At 40.7% G+C, this 24,243-nt stretch overlaps 1 protein-coding gene across 1 annotated transcript in view; it reads right to left on the bottom strand.

Annotated features, from left to right (window-relative positions):
* SLC26A5 (solute carrier family 26 member 5) overlaps nt 1-21,839 on the bottom strand; it is a 46,524-nt gene extending 24,685 nt beyond the window's left edge. The window contains exons 1-6 of the mRNA XM_074379282.1: nt 21,671-21,839; nt 21,045-21,184; nt 13,495-13,605; nt 11,863-12,029; nt 10,809-10,973; nt 8,671-8,823 (exon numbers count right to left, since the gene is read on the bottom strand). Coding sequence (XP_074235383.1) covers nt 8,671-8,823; nt 10,809-10,973; nt 11,863-12,029; nt 13,495-13,605; nt 21,045-21,184; nt 21,671-21,822 — 888 coding nt within the window. The 5' untranslated portion in view covers nt 21,823-21,839. The remainder of the gene's footprint in view (nt 1-8,670; nt 8,824-10,808; nt 10,974-11,862; nt 12,030-13,494; nt 13,606-21,044; nt 21,185-21,670) is intronic.
* Between the last annotated feature and the right edge of the window lie 2,404 nt (nt 21,840-24,243).

Raw genomic sequence — 24,243 nt, 5'->3', positions numbered from 1 at the left:
CAGCAGCCCCAAGTGCTGTGAGAGGCCCTCAGCAGCAACGCATAGCTGTCTCCTTCCATTTCAGCTACAAAGTCAGAGTGGAACTGTACATCAAACAGAGGGTCACTGTATATAAGGCCATCCTGGATTGGCAGGGCATAAGTTTACCAGGGGTGTAAACTATAATCCCTAATGAGTTACAAGAAGAGAAACATAACAAAAGGTGTGATAGCAATTTGCTCTGTGCCCAGGAACTATTGCCTATGGAGCTTTCTGAGTGTGTTATCCAGAAGAGGAGAAATAAGAGTTGGCCAGGGAAGGAAACCAGTTCCTTCTGGGGATGGTCACTATAGGAAACAAATAATAAGATAAACTTATTAGAAACAGCAGCCTGGGAGACCAGGGGCGTGGAGGGTTCTGGGTCCTTTGATGGAAGGGTCATTTTCCATTAATGACAATTATTTTCGTCACCATTTTTTTTTTTTTTTTTGAGATGGAGCTTTGCTCTTGTTGCTAAGGCTGGAGTGCAATGGAACGATCTCAGCTCACTGTAACCTCCTCCTCTTGGGTTCAAGCAATTCTCCTGCCTTAGACTCCCCAGTAGCTGCGATTACAGGCATAAGCCACGACGCCCAGCTAATTTTGTATTTTTAGTAGAGATGGGGTTTGTCCATGTTGGTCAGGCTGGTCTTGCACTTCCGACCTTAGGTGATCCGCTCACCTCGACCTCCCAAAGTGTTGGGATTATAAGCGTGAGCCACCTTGCCCGGCCTATTTTCGTCACCCTTAATTGCATTTTTGTGTGTATCTAACTAGCAGAGTGCCTAGAATATTCAAATCTACGGAATAAATATGGCTCAAGCTCCTGAAGCATTAATTTTATACAGTGGTAAGTAATTTAAACCATTGTTTTCCTATCTACACAAATAGATGTATTATAAAATAGAATGCAAAACTCAAGAAATATTTTTATAATAAAAAATAAATTTGATGCTTAAAGGGAGTCATAAAGATGCTGTCCCTAAACTTTCTAGCATTCTGGGGAACAATTACCCTAGGAAACATGGAAGCATCTTTAAAGGGAATCTAGAAAACAGAGTTAGTAACCAAAGCAGGAGAGGCGAGTTGCATCATTTACTTCATAGTTGGGGCTTGCCTGTCCACTTTCCCACGCAAAGGTGCTCAGAACATCTTGCTATACTACAAGTTGACACCGGAACTCTGTGCCTAGCCCCAGCGAGAGAAGAGATTTTGAAACTGTTAGAGATAGTTTTTGCCTGCTAAAAGGTACTAATGGCATGTAGACAAGACTGAGGCAAAGAAAAGGATAGAAGATACTGGCTTCCTTGTGAGGTACATCAGCCAGTGGTTTTCATAGCTAGAACTTTTTGCTAAATTTGGATCAGACATCTATACTCTTCATTTAAAAAAACTTTTAAAAACTATACTTTAAGTTCTGGGATTCATATGCAGAATGTGCAGATTTGTTACATAGGTATACACGTGCCACAGTGGTTTGCTGCATCCATCAACCTGTCATCTACATTAGGTATTTCTCCTAATGTTACCCCTCCCTTACTCCTCCACCTCTTGACAGGCTCTGGTGTGTGATGTTCCCCTTCCTGTGTCCATGTGTTCTCATTGTTCAACTCCCACTTATGAGTGAGAACATGTGGTGTTTGGTTTTCTGTTCCTGTGTTACTTTGCTGAGAATGATGCTTTCCAGCTTCATCCATGTCCCTGCAAAGAACATAAACTCATCCTTTTTTATGGCTGCATAGTATTCCATGATGTATATGTGCCACATTTTCTTTATCCGGTCTATCATTGATGGGCATTTGTGTTGGTTCCAAGTCTTTGCTATTATGAATAGTGCTGCAGTAAACACACGTGTGCATGCATCTTTATAGTAGCATGATTTATAAACCTTTGAGTATATACCCAGTAATGGGATTGCTGGGTCAAATGGTATTTCTGGTTCTAGATTGCTGAGGAGTTGCCACACTGTCTTCCACAGTGGTTGAACTAATTTACACTCCCACAAACAGTGTAAAGTGTTCCTATTTCTCCACATCCTCTCCAGCATCTGTTGTTTCCTTTTAATGATCACCATTCTAACTGGTGTGAGATGACATCTCATTGTGGTTTTAATTTGCATTTCTTTAATGACTAGTGATGATGAGCTTTTTTCTATATGTATGTTGGCTGCATAAATGTCTTCTTTTGAGAAGTGTCTGTTCATATCCTTTGCCCACTTTTTGTTTTTTTTTCTTATAAATTTGTTTAAGTTTCTTGTAGATTCTGGAGATTAGTCCTTCGTCAGATGGGTAGCTTGCAAAAATTTTCTCCCATTCTGTAGGTTGCCTGTTCACTCTTATAGTTTCTTTTGCTGTGCAGAAGCTCTTTAATTAGATCCCATGTGTCAATTTTGGCTTTTGTGGCTATTGCTTTTGGTGTTTTAGTCATAAAGTCTTTGTCCATACCTATGTCCTGAATAGTATTGCCTAGGTTTTCTTCTAGGGTTTTTATGGTTTTATGTTTTATGCTAAGTCTTTAATCCATCTTGAGTTAATTTTTGTGTAAGGTGTAAGTAAGGGTCCAGTTTCAGTTTTCTGCATATGGCTAGCCAGTTTTCCCAATACCATTTATTAAATAGGGAATCCTTTCTCCATTGCTTGTTTTTGTCAGGTTTGTCAAAGATCAGATGGTTGTAGATGTATTGTCATTTCTGAGGCTTCTGTTCTGTTCTAGTGGCCTATATATCTCTCTTTTGGTACCAGTACCATGCTGTTTTCATTACTGTAGCTTTTTAGTATAGTTTGAAGTCAGGTAGTGTGATGCCTCCAGCTTTGTTCTTTTTGCTTAGGATTGTCTTGGCTATACAGGCTCTTTTTTGGTTCCATATGAATTTTTTTTTTTTTTTTTTTTTTTTTTGAGACGGAGTTTCACTCTTGTTACCCAGGCTGGAGTGCAATGGCGCGATCTTGGCTCACCGCAACCTCCACTTCCTGGGTTCAGGCAATTCTCCTGCCTCAGCCTCCTGAGTAGCTGGGATTACAGGCACACGCCACCATGCCCAGCTAATTTTTTTTTTTATTTTTAGTAGAGACGGGGTTTCACCATGTTGACCAGGATGGTTTCGATCTCTTGACCTTGTGATCCACCCGCCTCGGCCTCCCAAAGTGCTGGGATTACAGGCTTGAGCCACCGCACCCGGCTCCATATGAAATTTAAAGTAGATTTTTCTAATTCTGTGAAGAAAGCCAATGGTAGCTTGATGGGAATAGCATTGAACCTATAAATTACTTTGGGCAGTATGGCCATTTTCATAATATTGATTCTTCCTAACCATGAGCATGGAATGTTTTTCCATTTGTTTGTGTCCTCTCCTATAAAGCAGTGTTTTGTAGTTCTCCTTGAAGAGGCCCTTCACATCCCTTGTAAGTTGTATTTTATTCTCTTTGTAGCAATGGTGAATGGGAATTCACTCATGATTTGGCTGTCTGTTTCATGTCTCTATCTCCTTCAGTTATGCTCTGATTTTAGTTATTTCTTGTCTTCTGCTAGCTTTTGAATTTGCTTGCTCTTGCTTCTCTAGTTCTTTTAATTGTGATGTTAGAGTGTAAATTTTAGATCTCTCCCACTTTCTCCTGTGGGTATTTAATGCCATAAATTTCCTTCTAAATACTGCTTTACCTGTGTCTGAGAGATTCTGGTACATTGTGCCTTTGTTCTCACTGGTTTCAAAGAACTTATTTATTTCTGCTTTAATTTCATATTTACCTACTAGTCATTCAGGAGCAGGTTGTTCAGTTTTCATGTAGTTGTGCTGTTTTGAGTGAGTTTCTTAATCCTGAGTTACAATTTGATTGCATTGTGGTCTGAGAGACTGTTTGTCATGATTTCCATTCTTTTGTATTTGCTGAGGAGTGTTTTACTTTCAATTATGGGGTGGATTTTAGAATAAGTGCAATGTAGTGCTGAGAAGAACACATATTCTGTTGATCTAGGGTAGAGAGTTCTGTAAATGTCTGTTAGGTTTGCTTGGTCCAGAGCTGAGTTCAAGTCCTGAATATCCTTATTAATTCTCAGTCTTGTTGATCTAATATTGACGGAGTGTTAAAGTCTCCCATTATGCCGGGCGCGGTGGCTCAAGCCTGTAATCCCAGCACTTTGGGAGGCTGAGGCGGGTGGATCACAAGGTCAAGAGATCGAGACCATCCTGGTCAACTTGGTGAAACCCTGTCTCTACTAAAAATACAAAAAATTAGCTGGGCATGATGGCTCGTGCCTGTAATCCTAGCTACTCAGGAGGCTGAGGCAGGAGAATTGCCTGAACCCAGGAGGTGGAGGTTGCGGTGAGCCAAGATTGCACCATTGCTCTCCAGCCTGGGTAACAAGAGTGAAACTCTGTCTAAAAAAAATAATAATAATAATAAATAAATAAATAAATAAAGTCTCCCATTATTATTGTGTGGGAGTATAAGTCTCTTTGTAGGTCTCTAAGAACTTGCTTTAAGGATCTGGGTGCTCCTGTATTAGATGCATATATATTTAGGATAGTTGGCTCTTCTTGTTGCATTGATCCCTTTACCATGTAATACCTTTCTTTGTCTTTTTAAAATCTTTGTTGGTTTAAAGTCTGTTTTATCAGAGACTAGGATTTCAACCTCTGCTTTCTTTTCTTTCCATTTGCTTGGTAAATCTTCTTCTATTTCTTTATTTTGAGCCTATGTGTGTCTTTGCACATGAGATGAGATTCCCGAATACAGTACATCAATGGGTCTTGACTCTATCCATTTTGCCAGCTTGTGTCTTTTAATTGGGGCATTTAGCTCATTTACATTTAATGTTAATTTTCTTTTTTTTTTTGAGACAGAGTCTTGCACTGTCACCCAGGCTGTAGTGCAGCGGCGCTATCTTGGCACACTGCAATCTCCACCTGCTGGGTTCAAGCAATTCTCCTGCTCAGTCTCCTGAGTAGCTGGGACTACAGGTGTGCACTGCAATGCCCAACTATTTTTTTGGTATGTGTATATTTAGTAGAGATGGAGTTTCACCATGTTGGCCTGGATGGTCTTGATCTCCTGACCTTGTGATCTGCCCACCTTGGCCTTCTAAAATGCTGGGATTACAGGCATGAGCCACTGCACCTGGCCAAGGCTAATATTGTTATGTGTGAATTTGACCCTGTCATTATGATGCTAGCTGGTTATTTTGCCCATTAGTTGATGCTGTTTCTTTATAGGGTCAATTGTCTTTACAGTTTAGTATGTTTTTGTAGTGGCTGGTACTGGTTTATCTTTTCCATATTTAGTGCTTCCATCAGGAGCTCTTGTAAAGCAGGTCTGGTGGTGACAAAATCTCTCAGCATTTGATTGTAAAGGATTTTATTTTTCTTTCACTTATGAAGCTTAGTTTGGCTGGATATGAAATTCTGGATTGAAAATTATTTTCTTTAAGAATGTTGAATATTGGCCCACACTCTTTTCTGGCTTGTGGGGTTTCTGCAGAGAGATCTGCTGTTAGTCTGATGAGCTTTCCTTTGTGGGTAACCCCGCCATTCTCACTGGCTGCCCTTAATATTTTTTTCTTTATTTCAACCTTCGTGAATCTGATGATTATGTGTCTTGGGGTTGCTCTTCTTGAGGAGTATCTTTGTGGCGTTCTCTGTATTTCCTGAATTTTAATGTTGGCCTGTCTTGCTAGGTTGGGAAAGTTCTCCTGGATAATAGCCTGAAGAGTGTTTTCCAACTTGGTTCCATTCTCCCCATCACTTTCAGGTATACCAGTCAAACGTAGGTTTGATCTTTTCACAGTGTCCTATATTTCTTGGAAGCTTTGTTCATTCCTTTTAATTCTTCATACTTTATTTCTTTAAGCTGATATTCAATCTCTGATATCCTTTCTTCTACTTGATCAATTCACCTATTGATACTTGTGCATGCTTCACAAAGTTCTTGTACTGTGTTTTGCAGCTCCATCAGGTCATTTATATGCTTCTCTAAACTCGTCATTCTCCGTACCGATTCCTTTAACCTTTTTTTCAAGGTTCTTAGCTTCCTTACATTGGGTTAGAACATGCTCCTTTAGCTTGGAGGAGTTTGTTATTACCCACCTTCTGAAGCCTACTCTTGTCAGTCAAATTCATTCTCCATCCAGTTTTGTTTCCTTGCTGGTGAGGAGCTGAGATCCTTGGAGGAGAGGAGGTGTTCTGGTTTTTGGAATTTTCACCCTTTTTGAGCTGTTTTTTCCCTCGTCTTCATGGATTTATCTACCTTTTGTCTTTGATGTTGGTAACCTTTGGATGGGGTTTTTGTGTGGATGTCCTTTTTGTTGATGTTGATGCTATTCCTTTCTTATTTGTTTTCCTTCTAACAGGCCCCTCTCCTGCAGGTCTGCTGGAGTTTGCTGGAGGTCCACTCCAGACCCTGTTTACTTAGGTATCACCAATGAAGGCTGCAGTAAACCAGGATGCTGCCTATTCCTTCCTCTGGAAGCTTCATCCCAGAGGGGCAACCCCCAGATGACAGCTGGATCTCTGCTGTATGAGGTGTCTCCCAGTTGAGAAGGCAGTCTGTCGCTCAGCAGAGCTCAAGCATTGTGCTTAGAGATCTGCTGCTCTCTTTAGAGAGCTTCCCCTTCCCCCAGGTGCTCTGTTCCAGGGAGAAGGAAGTTCTATCTATAAGCTCCTTATTGGGGCTGCTGCCTTTCTTTCAGGGATGCCCTGCTAAGAAAGGAGGAATTTAGTCAGGCAGTCTGGCTACAGCAGTTTTGCCGATCTGTGGTTGGCTCTGCCCAGTTCGAACTTACTGGAAGCTTTGTTTACACTGTGAAGAGAAAACTGCCTACTCAAGCCTCATTAATGACAGATGCCCCTCCCTGCACCAAGCTCAAGCATCCCAGGTCGCCTTCAGACTGCTGTGCTGGCAGCGAGAATTTCAAGCCAGTGGGTCTTAGCTTGCTGGGCTCCTTTGGAGTGAGATCCGCTGAGGTAGACCACTTGGATCCCTGACTTCAGCCCCTTTTCCAGGGGAGTGAATGGTTCTGTCTTGTTGGCATTCCAGGTGCCACTGGGGTATGAAAAGAAACTGCTACAGCTAGCTTGGTGTCTGCCCAAACAGTTACCCAGATTTGTGCTTAAAACCCAGGGCCCTGGTGGTGTAGGTACCTGAGGGAATCTCCTGGTCTGCAGGTTGCGAAGACCATGGGAAAAACGTAATGTCTGGGTCGGAGTGCACAATGGCACAGTCCCTCAAGGCTTCCCTTAGCTTGGGGAGGGAGTTCCCCGACCTCTTCCACTTCCTGGGTGAGGCAACACCCCACCTGCTTCTGTTTGCCGTCTGTCGGCTGCACCCACCATCTAACCAGTCCCAATGAGATGAGCCGGCCGGGTAAGTCAGCTGGAAATGCAGAAATCACCTGCCTTCTGTGTTGATCTCGTTGGGAGCTGCAGACTAGAGCTGTTCCTATTCAGCCATCTTGCCAGCCCTTTACCCGCAAACCTACTCTTCATTTCTTTTGAGACGGACTCTTGCTCTGTTACCAGGCTGGAGTGCAGAAATGCAATCTTGGCTCACTGCAACCCTCGCCTCCCAGGTTCATGCAATTGTCATGCCTCAGTCTCCTAAGTAGTTGGGATGCCAGATGCATGTCACCACACCTGGCTAATTTTTGTATTTTTAGTAGAGACAGGGTTTCACCATGTTGACCAGGCTGGTCTGGAACTTCTGGCCTAAAAAGATCTGCCTGCCTTGGCCTCCCAAAGTGCTGGGATTACAGGAGTGAGTCACCATGCCCAGCCTACTCTTCATTTCTTATCTTTGCAGCTCCCACATATATGCAAACACTCCAATGGTGCCAAAGGTACTCTATGGAACACTTTGGATATTAAAAGTTCACCCGGGAAACAGTGACATCTGCTGGGCACTGTGCAAACTTTCAGTTGGCAGTAGTTCACAATTTGAACACTGCGCTCCTTTCAATAATGCTATATTTTTGCAAAGCTGGGTGTTCAGTGATTGCTGTGATGAAAAAGCAGGAACCATATAACTATTCATGTGAACAAAAAACGAGTGTCCTTTCTGATTCTGAGGTTTGAGGATCTATGCAGTACCCATCAGGCATACACATTCCATGATTAAATAATTGTGGTTACTCAAGAACATAGTATTTTTATTCTAATTTATGTGCATATTTTTATAAGCAGCTACTAAGTTGTTAATCATAAACATTATTAAGCTGTTTGGACCTAACTACTTAATAAATGGAACTGTAAGGTATTTCTTCTGGCGTAGGAGCATCAAGAAATGGAGAAAGTTTGGGAACCCTTGCCTTGTCAAAATGGAAATGGATTTTTTTTAGGTTATTAAAGTAATATGTACTCATTATAAAACAATTAGCCAATAAAAATTTGAGAAAAAAATTCTCCCTAATCCCATCACTTATAATTAGTGTTAAAATTTTTACATATGATCTTATACATAATTTAAAAAATCATCTGCGTCTATGTTTTAAGGCTTTTTCTGCTTCTTTTTCAATGAAATAGTCAAATTTCTTTGACAAATTGTAACCTTCTTTTGGCAGAATTGAGAGCAAAAAAGTCCTTTTTCATCCACTCCAAAATCCCCTACAGAAATAAGTAAATGTAGTCGTAGAAGTTGAATAGGTCATTGACCCATGGTGACTTACCGCAAAGAACTCTAAAGGAATAGGTGCCGGCAATTTCTCTTTAAATCTCTCATTAAACTCCTTGCCACCCAACAGCAAACCAAACACCATCAGCCCAACGCCTAGGGAACACACGTTGAGGTTTTTAACATTCTGCAACACAGCAACTGTACTCTGTAACACAGTGAACACTGGATGTTTACATCAAGAAATCGCTCCTAACAGAGACAGAGACACTCTAGTGTACTAATTCACACCAGCCATTCCATTATTAGATATTTCTAGTTGAAAGTTCTCAGGCTGAAATCTCTCTTTGTAGCTTCCACCAATTAGGAGACATTTTTACTCAGTCTACAACTTTACGGTTGTTACTTTTTAAAATAGTTCTTCTTCTTTTTTTTTTTTTTGAGACAGAGTCTCTGCCTCCCAGGTTCAAGCAATTCTCCTGGCTTAGCTTCATGAGTAGCTGAGATTGCTGTCATGCCCAGCTAATTTCTGTATTTTTAGTAGACGTGAGGTTTCACTACGTTGGTCAGGCTGGTCTTGAACTCCTGACCTCAAGTAATTCACCCGCCTCGGCCTCCCAAAGTGCTGGGATTACAGGTGTGAGCCACCATGCCCAGCCTTATAGTTGTTATTCTCATCAAACAATTATTCTTATCATATGCTAATGTCTCAATGTAATATTACAAAATTCAGAAACAGAACCCTGAAGCTGAGTCCTGAGCACTTGGAAAGAACTAAGGGTTGATAGCAAAATACTCCCAAGGTTAATACATAGAAAAGCTTTTAGGAGCTCAAAGAGGGAGAAATTATTGTTAGCAGGACTTTGAAGTCAAGAGTGCTGACGTTTGGGAAAGGAGCCCAGGAGAACTAGAGAAGCAATCAACTGAATTATATCCTAGGTTTACCATCTGGGCACCTCAAATATAGTCAGTTCTCATTTGAAGCCCAATAAAGTAGACTTCCCAGTCAGCCCAGGCCAGGCACCCTTTCCTGTCGATGCCTAGAGTACTCAGTATGTTTTGTTTCCTTTGTGACAAGGCATTTCAAGAAGTCTTAGAGTAAGAAGTATGATAACAACTATTATGGGAAACTAAGAATTTTGTTATTTAGAGAATATTCCTAAAGTCAGATTCCATTTTAATCAGTCAAGGACTCAAATGTTACTTCCTCAAAGTGCCTTTCCTAGACTCCTAAAGGTCTCCCTAACTTTCAGAGCAGCTAGTACTTCTTCTTCATAGCACCCAACACAAATTGTAATTGATTACACGTGTGCAATTAATGGTTTACTATCTTCACACTGGACTGAACGCTCCAGAGGGCAACGCCTATATCTTCTTAGCTCACAGCTGCATTTTGGCACCTAGCTGTGCCTGGCACATAAATATCCACAAAGGCTACAGGCCTCTCCTTCCAAGGATAGCTTTAACAGCATCTCAGAGGTTTTGATATGTAGTACTTCTACGGTCAATTAATTCTAATTATTTCCTAATTTTTTTTATTCAGGGGTCATTTAGAAATTTTTTTTGGTTCTAAATCTATAGGAGTTTTAAAGCTATGTTTAGTTTTTGATTTTTAATTATATTGCACCGTGTGAAAAAGCATTCAATTTTTAGAATTTGTGATCAGTTTCACATGATCAATTTCAAAACAATCAGTTATTACCATTGTTCCCTAAGTGCCTGCAAATAATTTATATTTTCTCTGAGTTTGGTAATTGGTATGTATAATTAAAAGATTATAGCCTCGTTTTTTTTTTTTGGCCAGCTTGAATTAGCAGTTTTTGAGAGAGATATGTTCTCCCCTTATGCCTTTAAATTATTTGTTAGTTTCCAAAGAGATCATGATTTGATTGTAAGAAAAAGTTCTCTCTTCACCTAATTAGAGTGATGATGCAGTCATCAAATAAAGACCTAGTGAAAAATTCCTTGTAAAGTAGGAAATATCACATATTAATAATAGAGATTTTAAGGTTTAGTCCTCTTTGGAACACTCTTTTCAGAAAACCTTAGAGTAAATGGACTTTTCCCTTTTTATGGGAATTCTTGGAAAAAAAGAAAAATAAGTCTTGAAGCTCAAAAGAGATACAGAATAGAAAGGGGGGAAAATAAAGAAGAAAAAACAAGCACCAGAACGTCAGGCAGTTGTTTACTCACATACACCACCGAAAAGATTCCACTGTAGCGCTTTGTTTTCACTCCAAACAGGTATTTTAACATGGAGGTGAACACATGCACGGCTGCGGCAGTGGTAAACCCGCGGACCAGAGGCTCTGTGAGATAGATGGCCACAAATCCGAACCTACAGACACCTAGGCAAAACTATTTTTTTAATGACAAAGAAACAAATAAATCACATGAAAGGTCAGGAAGTTTATGACCCACAGCAAATATACAAGTTCTTTCTGGGCCATTTTCTTTTTTTTCTTTTTTCTTTTTTTGAGATGGAGTCTTGTTCTGTCACCCAGGCAGGAGTGAAATGGTAATGGTCTCGGCTCACTATAACCTCTGTCTCCTGGGCTCAAGCAGTTCTCCTGTCTCAGCCTCCCAAGTAGCTGGGATTACAGGTGCATGCCACCACACCTGGATAATTTTTGTATATTTAGTAGAGTCAGGGTTTCACTATGTTGGCCAGGCTGGTCTCAAACTCCTGATCTTGCGATCTGCCCACCTCTGCCTCCCGAAGTGCTGGGATTACAGGCGTGAGCCACTGCACCCAGCCTCTGAACCATTTTCTAACACTGCAAACTTGTATCTGAAGTGGATAAGTAGCAACCAAATCAATTACTGGTTATACAGAAAACAATGGAAAGTCTGCAGTGGCTTGGTGCCCCACAGTGCATTGGCCACACTAATGCCTTCCCTCTCCCATGGAGCTAGGGGCATGCTCTACCATGTACACTGAAGTGCATGATCATGATCACTGGATGTTTCTTCCAAGCAGAGAGGAATGTCCTCTCCCAGCACTAATCAATCCTGCTGTGTCAAGCTTGTCTTGCTTTTGGGATCTTTAAAGCACCCACCTGAAGCTTGCTTGACGGTCACTCACAGTTGTGAATAAGGCGTGCGGTTGGTCTGCAGTTACTCCCAGAGCTCTGGAGTTTTGATGGCTGACCCTGCCCACCGCTTAGTAAGACCAGCCAAGAGTACTCAGTAGATACTTGTTAGGTTAACAAATGAGACAGTCCATTTCCCCATATTTGAGGGTTACCTGAATGATTCCTGAAAGTAAGGTCACAGACATGGCGACTTTCACTCTTAAGGCGTCTCTGGCTTCTGTGCCGTTGGTTGCGTTTACTCCTCCTGGAATGACTATATCATCTGGTACTAATCGAACAGCCACACCACCAATCATCAGGCTAATAACAGCAAAAGGGCCTGAAATAATAAAGCATGAAGATCCCTGTTCAGGGTTCAAGGACACTATCTAATTCATAGCATCTGATGTGCTTTTTGCCAGTATACAAAGAGACACAGGTGAGGTCAGGAAGTCATGCTTGAAAGAAGACTACACTCCCTACTTTAGAGTCCTGCCCTGGGGTGTGAGAGCAATGTGTGTGTGTGTTTGTGTGTGTGTGTGTGTGTGTGTGTGTATGCAGACTATATTTTCCAAAAATAGCCACAACAATATCTTCCATCCACATATTCTTCTTGATATTTCCCCATCAAGATGTGGAGTCTAATTTCTCTCTCCTTGAATTTGGGTTGGCTTTGACTTGTTAGTAATCAAAAGGATGCAGCAGAAGTGACATTGTGTGACTTCCGAGGCTAGGTAATAAAAGGGCTGAAGCTTCCACCTGAAAGCTGTGGTACTTCTGCTGAAGCTCTGAGTCACCATGTATAAGAAAGTTCCAACTAGGCTAGGTGGAGAATTCCTGGGACTGCGTGGAGAAAGGAATGCAGGGAAGAGGGAAGGGAGGGAGGAAAAAGGGAGAGAGGAAGAATTACCTAGACCAGCCCTTCCCAAGGCCTCACCTGCAGTTACTATGGAAGATACTAACATGATTGTTGTTGTAAAGCTGCTACATTTTGGCGGTATTTGTTGCCCAAAAGTGGGTATCTGGAATGTGTGTGAGAGTTTGTTTGTAGCCTTAAGCAGCACCAGAACTGTTATGAAATCTATATGCCTCTGATAAACTAAAAAGAAAATATGTACAATTCAGAGCCCCAAATATGACAAAAATGAAATACATGCAAAGTGATTAGGAACTTGAAATACTACCACTAGTATAAAAAGAAAAACCAGATGCTGGCAAATTACATTATGAAATCAAGCATTTATCTCATTTCACAGATTTCAACAATTGTCCTTTTACACAAGAAAATTATATTTTATTATCCCAAGATTATAAGAAAGTTGAAGTTCTAGAAATCTTGGGGGGAGTGGGTCTTTTTTTTTTTTTTTTTTTTTGACAGAGTTTCGCTCTGTTGCCCAAACTGGAGTGCAGTGGTGTGATCATAGCTCACTGCAATCTCTGCCTGCTGGGTTGAAGCAATTCTCCTGCCTCAGCCTCTGGAGTAGCTGGAATTACAGGTGTCTGTCAACTGGCCTGGCTAATTTTTGTATTTTTAGTAGAGACGGGGTTTCACCATGTTGGTCAGGCTGGTCTTGAACTCCTGACCTCAGGAGATCCACCCGCCTTAGCCTCCCAAAGTGCTGGGATTACAGGCGTGAGCCACCGCACCTGACCAAGCGTAGGTTTTTAAAGCACCTACTGCATATGCAGTAACAAAAGTTGTTATTAAGCCAATTTTTAATAATGACCATGCTATTTCTTTGGCACATTGCAAAGGTTGGAAATCCACAAGGAAAGGTATTAGAATATCAAGTATAAGCTTTTACCTATGGATATGTGTCTGGAGGTTCCAAAAAAACAATACATGATAACAGGATAAAATGAAGAGTACAAGCCAAATATCGGAGGCACAGCTGCCAGCATTGCAAAGGCTAAGCCTGTGGGATTAAAAACCGAACAGAAATGGGAGATCATTAGAAGACAGAGAATTTACATGTACTTTTCTCTTGGTTCTTTACTTCTGAGGAACAGTGAAGCCCGTCTTAATATAAGCTGCAACCTGCCCTACCCCAATCCTGCACATGATCTCACCTCGGTGCTAATACAGTCCAGGCTGAGACAGTTTCCACCGTCATCTCCTTTTTTGCCAGTGGGTGATTTTTTTTTTCTGGTTTATTCTTCCACAAATTAGATAAAGGCAGAAAAAAGTCTCATCTTAGTGGGTGCTACTGTGACTTGGTGTTGATGCACAAATGCGAGCTCTTTCTCTAACAGGGTGTTTTTGTAGGTTCTCTAGAGACCCCTTTGCAATAAGGGACTCCCAGTTACTATGCCCTAATCTATAATGCTCCTTCCTCCTGACTCTTAGATATTCTCCCTTCTGACTCTTATCAGAAGGTACAGTCTTCTAGGTCCTTTTGGCTGGCGTATGCTCATCATGTAGGCAATCTTCTTGGGCAAGTACCTATCAAATGAGCCAAGCCTCGTTACCTTCCAGGATGCCCAGCTATCCAATGGGAAAGCTTGGCATTTTAACCCAAGAAACTTTGGAAGTAGAGGTCACACCATCTAAAGGAGTCTTTCCCTCACTCTGCTGTCCTAGGTAGTTCACACCATCCTTTAGATATTTTTTTTTAAATAGATTTTTAAAGATCAGCTTTAGATTCACAGCAAATTGAGCAAGATACAGACGTTTTCTACATATCCCATACTTACGCACGGCCTCCCCCACAATCAACATCCCCCACCAGAGTGACACATGCGTTACAAGTGATGAACCTACATTGACCTACCATTATCACCCAAAGTCCATAGTTTACATTAGGTTTACTCTTGGTGTGGTACAGTCTATGCAAATGTACAATGACAGGTAGCCACTATGATAGTATGATGTAAAGTACCTTTACCGCTCAGAAATTCTCTGTGCTCTATTCATCCTTTCCTCCGCCATCCCCTGGAAACTCAAGATCTTTTTACTGCTTTCATAGTTTTGCCATTGTTTTTTTAAAGACAGGGTCTTGCTCTGTCACCCAGGCTGAATTGCAGGGGAATGCTCACAGCTCATGGCAGCCTCAACCTCCCAGGCTCAAGTGATCCTCCCACCTCAGCCTCCCTAGTAGTTGGGACTACAGGTGTGCACCATCATGCCTGGATAATTTTCGCAGAGACAGAGTTTCCCTGTGTTTTCCAGGCTGGTCTTGAACTCCTAGGCTCAGGCAATCTGCCCATCTCGGCCTCCGAAAGTGCTGGGATCACAGGCCTGAGTCACTGCACCTGGCTAGTGTGGCCTTTTGAGTGTCATTCAGTTGGGATCACACAGTGTTAAGCTACATCAGGTTGACTTATTTCACTTAGTTATATGCATTTAAGTTTCCTTCATGTCTTTATACCTCATTCCTTTTTAACACGGAATATATTTCACTGTTTGGATGTACCACAGTTTATTTATCCATTCATATACTGAAGGCCATCTTGACTGTTTCCAAGGTTATGCAATTATGAATAAAGCGGCTTTATTATAAACATCCAAATGCAGGTTCACTTGAAAAACTTAATTTTTTAGAGCAGCTGGACGTTTTCATGCAAGAATTAGGCAGCAGTCTCCACAAACTCCAGGGGGCGCTGTTCAGCGCTGAGTAGCTTTCTTGCAGTCATTCCTTACTTGACTGCAGGTGAAAGGGAAATGGTTTGGGGTTTTAACCTCTCCCTGGAAAATTCTCTTTCCCAATCAGTCTCCTCATGCCCTGATATATTCTGTTAAAGTGACACACTCAAGAGAGCCTGGGTCATTCATTCACAGTTTGGCATAGATTGACTGGCATGCCTCTTTAGAATGTGTAGGCAATCAGCACCCTTTGTTCTCAGCTTGAGGGGCTCAGCCAGATTTCTGGGACAACTAGAAAATTCATTTAATGCACTGTTATGCTGTGGAGAAAACAGCTTTAGCAAAAGAAGGGTTGAGAAAGCATCCTAACTTCATGTACAAGATAACATGGTCACTCAAATGTTTTTTTAAAATTTATTTCTAGCAGATAAATGTATGCATATGATTTAAAAAGCCAAGCAGCAGTCAAAGGCTCTCTGGAAAAGCCAGCTCTTTTCTGCTGCACCCCACTTCCTCCACGTTTTGCTCCTCAGAGGCAATCACTTCCAACCCTTTTAGCTGTTTTTCTCTATTTACCTCCATTTTCCTAAATCAGCATTCTGAAAGGAGAGCACTCCCCCTGCCCCCACTTCTGGCAGGAGACATTTGTGTTTTATTTTTCATTTATTCTGCTGGGTATTCCTCTCAGCCTGAAAACATGTACTTCAATCCTGGGGATTACTCTTTGACCATTTCTTCTCTTCTGTTGACTCTCTTCTTTCTCTCTTCCTCTCATCAATAAACAAAGAGAGCCAGTAAACGTGAAGCTTCAAGAAAGAGACCAAACCATACCCAAAAAAGAACTCGTCAAGAACAGAAATAACAGGGCAAAATTAAAAACTTTAAAACTGTCGTATCCTTGAAGAGTTATAAAAAAAACATTGAGGCCGGGTGCAGTGGCTCACGCCTGTAATCCGAGTACTTTGGGATTAGACATATGGTCGGACGTCAGGCTTGATCCTCTGGTGTTCTCATGTTTTCTCTCTTACTTTTTCTTCTACTTCCAGGAGATTTCCTCTACTTTATCTTCCAATCTTGACTAAATATTTTATTCCAACTATCATATTTTTAATTCCTAAGAGCTCTTTCTTGTTCTCTGAATGCTATTTTCAAAATAGCATCCTGTTTTTGTTTCACAGATTCAGTTTCTTTTTTTGCTTTTTTATTTTTTTTTTTGAGACAGAGTCCTGCTCTATTGCCAGGCTGGAGTGCAGTGGCACCATCTGGGCTCACTGTAACCTCTGCCTCCCAGGTTCAAGCAATTCTTCTGCCTCAGCCTCCTGAGTTATGGGGACTACAGGCATATGCCACCACACCCAGCTAATTTTTGCATTTTTAGTAGACACAGGGTTTCACCATATTGGCCCGAATGGTCTTGATCTCTTGACCTCATGATCTGCCACCTTGGTCTCCCAAAGTGCTGAGATTACAGGCGTGAGCCACTGCACCCAGACTCAACCTTTTTTTTTTTTTTTAATAACTCTTCAAAGATACAATAGTTTTAAATTTTTTAATTTTGACCTGTTAATTTCTGTTCTTGATGAATTCTTTTTTGGGTATGGTTTGGTCTCTTTCTTGAAGCTCCATGTGTACTGGCTCTCTTTGTTTACTGATGGGCCTTACTGTAGGACAACTGGATGGGCAGCCAGCCACTTCACTGGGGGGATCCCCAACTTGTCACTATAGGTCTTTTAGAGGTCACCATCTGCTTTGGGCTGTAAGTTTTTTTGCAGGCACTTTGAAGCAAAGTTTAGCAAGGGAACAGCCTTGTTGGCTCACAGTTCAGTATGTAGACTTTTACTTAACTTTCCTGGCATCTCTTGATATTTTTCTCCTACCATCCACGGCATCATGTAGGTGTGGGGACCTGAGTGTGTTGATGCTACTGATTGCAGAAACTTGGAACCAGTTCCCTTGCTTTTAGCCTTCTGCCTGACTCTCAGCTTTCACAATATTTGGAGCCTCCAATTTCCCAGTGTTTTGTAGTATATGTACCTACATTTCCGCTTCCCCTACTCCAGCAATTCAGCTGCCACTTGTTCATCTGCTTGCCATATATATATTTTTTTCCTCCTTCATATTCTCCATCCTTGCTGGTTTATACCATTTGCCCCTCTTTTACTGTCATTTTAGAGGGATTTTTAAAGACAATTAGAGATAAGAGCATACTTTCACTTTGCCATGCTTAATACAAAATCTTTTCGGTAATTTAAATTATTTATCAATCACAGGAAATGTATTTACTTTCTCTTAGATCTCTATTTTTGCTGTATTTTGTTTTACAAATTTATCTATCTTCATTGATTAATAGCAGAAAAATACCTCTGCAATACAAATTTGAGTGTGGGATGATCTGTGCCTCTCAGAAGTGTTCTACCTACTGAACTATTTTTTCTTCCTTACTGTAATAATGTACACACTCCTGGTTTTCCTTTCTAGATTCTTTTCTATCTCTTCTGCTGGCTCCTCCTTCTGTATTTAGTCTTTAATGTTGGACAGAGCTTGATCTTAGCTCCCGTCTCTTTTCACTCCACTTTATCTCCCTAGGTACCCTGGTCTATTGCCGTGGTTTAAACGCTTCCTGTAGGTCAAAGGATCCACAGTTGATATCTCTAGCCCCTATCTCTCTTTTGTGCTCACCATATATTAAATACAAACATGAAATATCTACTTGTCTATCTCACAAGCATTTCAAATTTAACATAATCAAACTTACTCTTCAGTCTTATTTCTGTCATCTTTTTAAAAATTATTTTTATTTTTTGAGACTGAGTCTCACTCTGTCACCCAAGCTGGGGTGCAATGGCATGACCTCAGCTCACTGCAACCTCCGTCTCCCAGGTTCAAACAATTCTCCTGTCTCAGACTTCCAAGTAGCTGGGACTTCAGGGGTGTGCCACTATGCCTGGCTTATTCTGTATTTTTAGTAGAGACGGGGTTTCACCATGTTGGTCAGTCTTGAACCCTTGACCTCAGGTTATCCACCCACCTCAGCCTCCCAAAGTGCTGGGATTACAGGCATGAGCCACCATGCTCAGCCCTGTCATCTTTCTTATGTCTGCAATTAGCACCCCCATCCCTCAGGTGTTTGAAACAGTAAGCTGGAAGGCATTCTTGACCATCCCTCTTCTTCACCATCCCCACACATCCAACCTCCAACCAATCAGCCCAGCTGCCTTAAAACTATTCTTGACACACACCCCCCTTCTTTCTAAATTAATCCAACAGCCAGTCTTGCTGATCTCCCCTACAAAATATATCATATGTCTTTCCAATTCTTTCCATTTTAATGGCCACCATTCTGATTCAAGATGGAAGAAGGTCAGCTGTTTGAAAATAGGTTTGTGGAATGACTGTGAAAACTCAACTGGGTAGAATCCCAAGAAGTTCTTTGAGTGTGAGCATGGGTGATTGATGGCAGTCATTCCTTCAGCTCCATCAGTCCAGCTTGACTGAATGTCAGTCTGGCTTCTGCTTCCTGTTTGGGATACCAAGCCCTTATCTGCTCTTCACCCTGCCCTTGCCCTGACTTTGAATTTGTCCCTTTCTCTATTCTTGAGGTGATGACACCAAAATGATTGCAGAAATCTGTCCCAAATCTGCTTTAAGATTTTGTAAAATAGATTTAATAAATATGGTAAATCAGTAACTTGGAAAATCAAAAGCTCAGCTAATTGATCAATTAGGGCAAGTGATATTTTTGACAAATTAAATTTTTGGAAACTGGCTAGAATGGAATTGATTTTTGGCCAGCTGACCTAGAGCTGTTCAAGCCATTACCACCTTTGCCTAACATGAGCTCCTGTCACCTCTACCTGGTCTCCTCACATCCAGTCTGGTGCCCCTCTCAGCACCCAAATCCACTCCCCTGACAGCAGTCTCAGTGACCTCTTACAAAGTGATATGGTTTGGCTGTGTCCCCACCCAAATCTTATCTTGAATTGTAGCTCACATAATTCCCATGTGTTGTGGGAGGGACCCAGTGGGAGGTAATTGAATCATGGAGGTGGGTCTTCCCGTGCAGTTCTCGTGATAGTGAGTCTTACAAGATCTGATGATTTTATAAAGGGCAGTTTCCCTACACATGCTCTCTCTTGCCTGCCACCATGTAAGATGCGACTTTGCTCATTTGCCTTCCGCCATGATTATGAGGCCTCTGCAGCCACATGGAACTGTGAGTCCATTAAACCTCTTGTTCTTTATAAATTACCCAGTCTCAGGAATGCCTTTGTTAGCAGCATGAGAAGACTTATACACAAACAACACCTAAATACAAAGTAATACTGATAGCTTTTCACTGCACTCAGAATGAAATCCAAAATGGGCTTAAGAAGACTCTGCAGGCCTGCCTCTGCCCACCTCACCCACCACTGCTCCCTCACGCTCCTAGAACACAGCTTTCCCATTAATTCTTCGTACCACACCCAATTCTTCTCCCGCTCAGCACCTTCACACATACTATTCTTTCTGCTTGAAATGCATTTCCTCTCATTGCTGACCTGTCTCAGGTCTCAGCTCAAACCTCATTTCCTATATCCACTATTTTTTTTTAATGGAATCTTGCTCTGTCACCTAGGCTGGAGAGCAGTGGCATGATCTCAGCTTGCTGCAACCTCCACCTCCTAGGTTCAAGTGATCCTCCAGGCTCAGCCTCCTGAGTAGCTGTGATTATAGGCACGTGACACCGTGCCTGGCTAATTTTTATATTTTTAGTAGAGACAGGGTTTCATCATGTTGATCAGGTTGATCTCGAACTCCTAACCTCAAGTGATTCCCCCCACCTCACCCTTCCAAAGTTCTGGGATTACAGACATGAGCCACCACAGGCTGGCCCTAGATCCACTATTCTTATTACACAATACCTTGTCTTTTCCTTCATCGTGCTTATCATTGTAATGAAAATTTTTATATGTGCTTTTTTCTGCTTACCATCTCATCCCTTTATTGGATGATTAGTTAGCTCCATGAGGACAGGGAGCCAGGTACATACCTAACAAACACGTACTGTTTAGAATACATGAATAAATTAATTAAGTTAATGAATATTTTCTTAAGTTCTGAAACCACATATAAAATCACAGAGTTGCTGCAATATGCTAAAGGAATTTAGCTTATCATGGTCCCTCGTAATTAAAATATGAACTCGGAAGCCACAAACCTTAACAACAACCACAACAAAAAAATGATTCTTGAGTGACTGAGTAAGTGGTAAGAAAATGCCCAACCAGTGTACTGATCTGCAAAATAGTATCATCATTTTCTACTATTAACATCCCTGGAGCTTTTTTTTTTTTTGAAACAGGGTCTCACTCTGTCTCCCAAGCTGGAGTGCACTGATACACTCATAGCTCATTACAGCCTTGAACTTTGGGGCTTAAACAATCCTCCTATATCAGACTCTTGAGTAGCTGAAACTACAGGCATGCCCAGCTATGTTTTTTTGTTGTAGTGTTGTTTTTTTTTTTTTTTTGTAGAGACAGTGTCTTACTTTGTTGCCCAGACTGGTCTCCAACTCCCAGCCTCAGGTGATTCTCCTACCTTGGTCTTCCAAAGTGCTGGGATTACAGGTTTAAGGATTAAATGTTTTTGAAGGATACCTTTAGACAGGTAAAGGTTACTAGAATGATATATAAAAACTATGAATTTGCAATCCTGATTAAATAAAGAGAAAGAAGGCCAAGCAGTTGTTTGAGGACAGCAAGTGTGGCAATAAACAAAGAAAGATCTACTAACCTTGAGGAAGCTGAAGCACCCCTGTGCTTATGCCTGAGACCAAGTCACCCAACACATATTCCTTGAATTTGTATGCTGGCAGCCATTTAGTTATAGGTAGGAACATATAAATGATATTTCTTATTTTTTTAGGAGTACAACTGAAAGGACAAAGACAGAGATCAAGTTATAAATGAGAAACATCTCTGTAGAATTCAAACCAAGGCATTTTCCCTTTTTTATTCCCAGGGGCAATCTGGAAGAATTTCCAATTAGTGATTCAGGATGTTGCCAAACAGGGGAGGCGTCAGGGGTGGGGAAAAAAAGAGAGAGTAGCTGAAATATTCCTAGGAAACAAAAGGTATTTTGAAGGTGAGTGGAGAATTGGAAAGCATGTTGGTTATGTTAATATTTACACAGACAAAAGGCATAGTAGGTATTCAATAAATATGGTGAAATTTCATGATGAAACCTGTGTGCAAATATCTGATGCTGACTGAATCTTGTGAACAGCTTTGCAAAACAGGATGGCTTAGCATTCATTTTTTTTTTTCCACTTCACCAAACAGACTTTCTTTACACATTTGACCTTGCACCTCTCATAACCGAATGACACAATAACAGAACCAGGTTAAAATGCAACATACGTGAATGCCTGTTTCAGCTTATCCCCAATGGAATCTGGAATCTTATCCTTATGGTGTAGTCTTTCCTGGAGGACCGGATGACTAAAGATAGGCCTTTCCACATAGTACCTCTGGGTTGCTGCAAGGATTTCATTTTCTTCAGCATGATCCATAGTACTCTGAAATTATTCATTCACAGCAGGAGACAAGCATTTCCTGAGTGTCACTAAGGAAAAAAGAAGAACTCCATGTTACATGTCAAAATCCTACTGACAACTTTTCCTAAGCACCTCTTCCTCGCGGTGCTCTCAGTTCTTCTGAGGCTTTCTTTGGACACCCCAGAGCACATCATATATTGATCTGTATATAAGAGCCAGTAATTAATGAAATAAAATCAAAATCAATTAAAAAATAAACATGACTTATTCCCTCTCAGGGCAATAAGTGGTTAATGTGTAGACTTTTAACAAAAGCTCATATTAAGTTCAATGGCTAAATACTACAGTCAGTTGCCTCTAGGTCCATATAAGAGAAATTGCAAATCAGGTTAATACTGACCAGCTATATGTCAAGGAAACAGAAAAAAAGAGTATGATCAGTCCTTAAATTGACTCTATGTTTCTTAAAGCTATGTTAGCCTCCTTTTCAAGTCTATATTTATGGTTGATTATTCTTTAAATTATTCTATGGTTCAGATTTGGGGCTTATATGTGTCTATGAGGGAAGATGCTGGTGACCTTTGTGAAAGGTAGTAAGTTAAAAACATCAGCACACTATTCTTATACTGTTTTGAAGTTGATTACATTGTCATGTGTTTGATTAGAATAACGTTAGTTTTTTTCATTGCTACATAGTGATAATACTTACACGAGTAAAAGAAATGATTAAAGAATAAAAATAAAACATATCTGTGCATATGGAGATGTGTATAAGAATGTTTGCCACAGCCTTATAAGAGTGAAAAGTTGGAAAAAATCTAAATGCCTACTCGTATGCAGTAAAAAATACATTTTGCTATATTCATAAATTTAATTCTAATAAAAAGAAATGCACTAAATCTGTAAGTATCATCTTCAATAAATCTCAGAGACAATTTTCAAAAAAAAAGTAAGGCACAGATGAATACTGATTCAATTATTTAAAGTTTAAAAACATAAAACAATAGTATATGTTATTACATATATTTGTAGTAAAAGTATAAAACCATTCATGACAACAAGAAACACCAAGATCCTCTAGAGAGAAGAAATAAGACTGAGAAGGGACAGTAGAGGGCTTCTACTAACTGTATCTGCAATGTTTTAGTTTGTTAAAAAGAACTGGCACAAAGACAGCAAAAAGTCAAGATGTGATTACACTGCTTAGTAAGTAAACTGCTGTTTGTTACGTGATTGTTTGTATCTGTCTGTACATTTGAACTATATACCTCATAATAAAACATTAAATGTATAACGACAACTAAAGCCAGTGTTCCCAACTAAAGGAAGTTAATGGCAGAGCAGGCAAAGGTTAGTATGAATTCATGGTTAAGTGCCTGTGTGGTGACCATGGAATTGTGAGGGGCTACTAATGTGGGTCAATACAACTCCTTCAGGGTGAAAAATCAACTTTTCATCAAAATGAAATCACATTCAAATTGAAATCAAGGCTGGGCTGCAGTGGAACACACCTGTAATCCCAGCACTTTGGGAGGCTGAGGTGGGTGGATAACCTGAGGTCAGGCATTCAAGACCAGCCTGGCTAACATGGAGAAAACCTGCCTTTACAAAAAAAAAAAAAATTAGCTGGGTGTGAAGGTACACACCTGTAATCCCAGCTACTTAGGAGGCTGAGGCAGGAGAATCACTGAAATCCAGGAGGCAGAGTTTGCAGTGAGCTGAGACTGCACCATTCTACTCCAACCTGGGCAACAAGAGTGAAACTGCATCTCAAAAAAATCAAACCAAACCAAACCAAAACAAACTGAAATCAGGATTGTGTATGATCTACTACAAAATATGATGCAAAATAAATACTTATGTCCAAAGAGGTTGAAAATTCAAGAGCCTATAATAAAAAGAAATGCTAGCAGCAAATGCAACCAAGTATCATCAAGGATGATATTAAAATGCTATGGTTTGACTGTTTTTGTCCCTTTCAAAATTCAAGTTGAAAATTAATCCTCAATACAAGAGTATTACAAGGTGTGGTCCTTAGGAAGTGATTGATCATATGGGCTCCACAGCCCTCACGAATAGTATTAAGTTACAAAAAGACTAGGCAGAGGGAGTTCACCCCCTTTCACCCCTTCTGTCTCTTCTACCATGTGAGGGCACAGCATTCCTCCTCTCCAGAGGATAATGCAATAAGATACTATCTTGGAAGCAGAGGCACCTACCCTCACCACCCCTGGTGCTTTGTTCTTAGACTTCCCAGCCTCCAGAACTGTGAAAAATAAATTTCTATTGTTTGTAAATTTCTGTGTGTGGTATTTTGTTATAGCAGTTCAAATGAACTAAGAAATAGTAAATCTGGAGAAAGAGAATTTTGCAGCAGAACCTGAGAAATAAAGATTACATGTTTTTTGTTTCAAACTAGCAAGTTGGGTTGGCCAC

The sequence above is a fragment of the Saimiri boliviensis genome, chromosome 10, assembly GCF_048565385.1.
Source record: "Saimiri boliviensis isolate mSaiBol1 chromosome 10, mSaiBol1.pri, whole genome shotgun sequence".
Taxonomy (NCBI): Eukaryota; Metazoa; Chordata; class Mammalia; order Primates; family Cebidae; genus Saimiri; species Saimiri boliviensis.
Note: the sequence above shows the minus strand (reverse complement) of the source record. Positions and strands in the feature narration are given on the sequence as shown.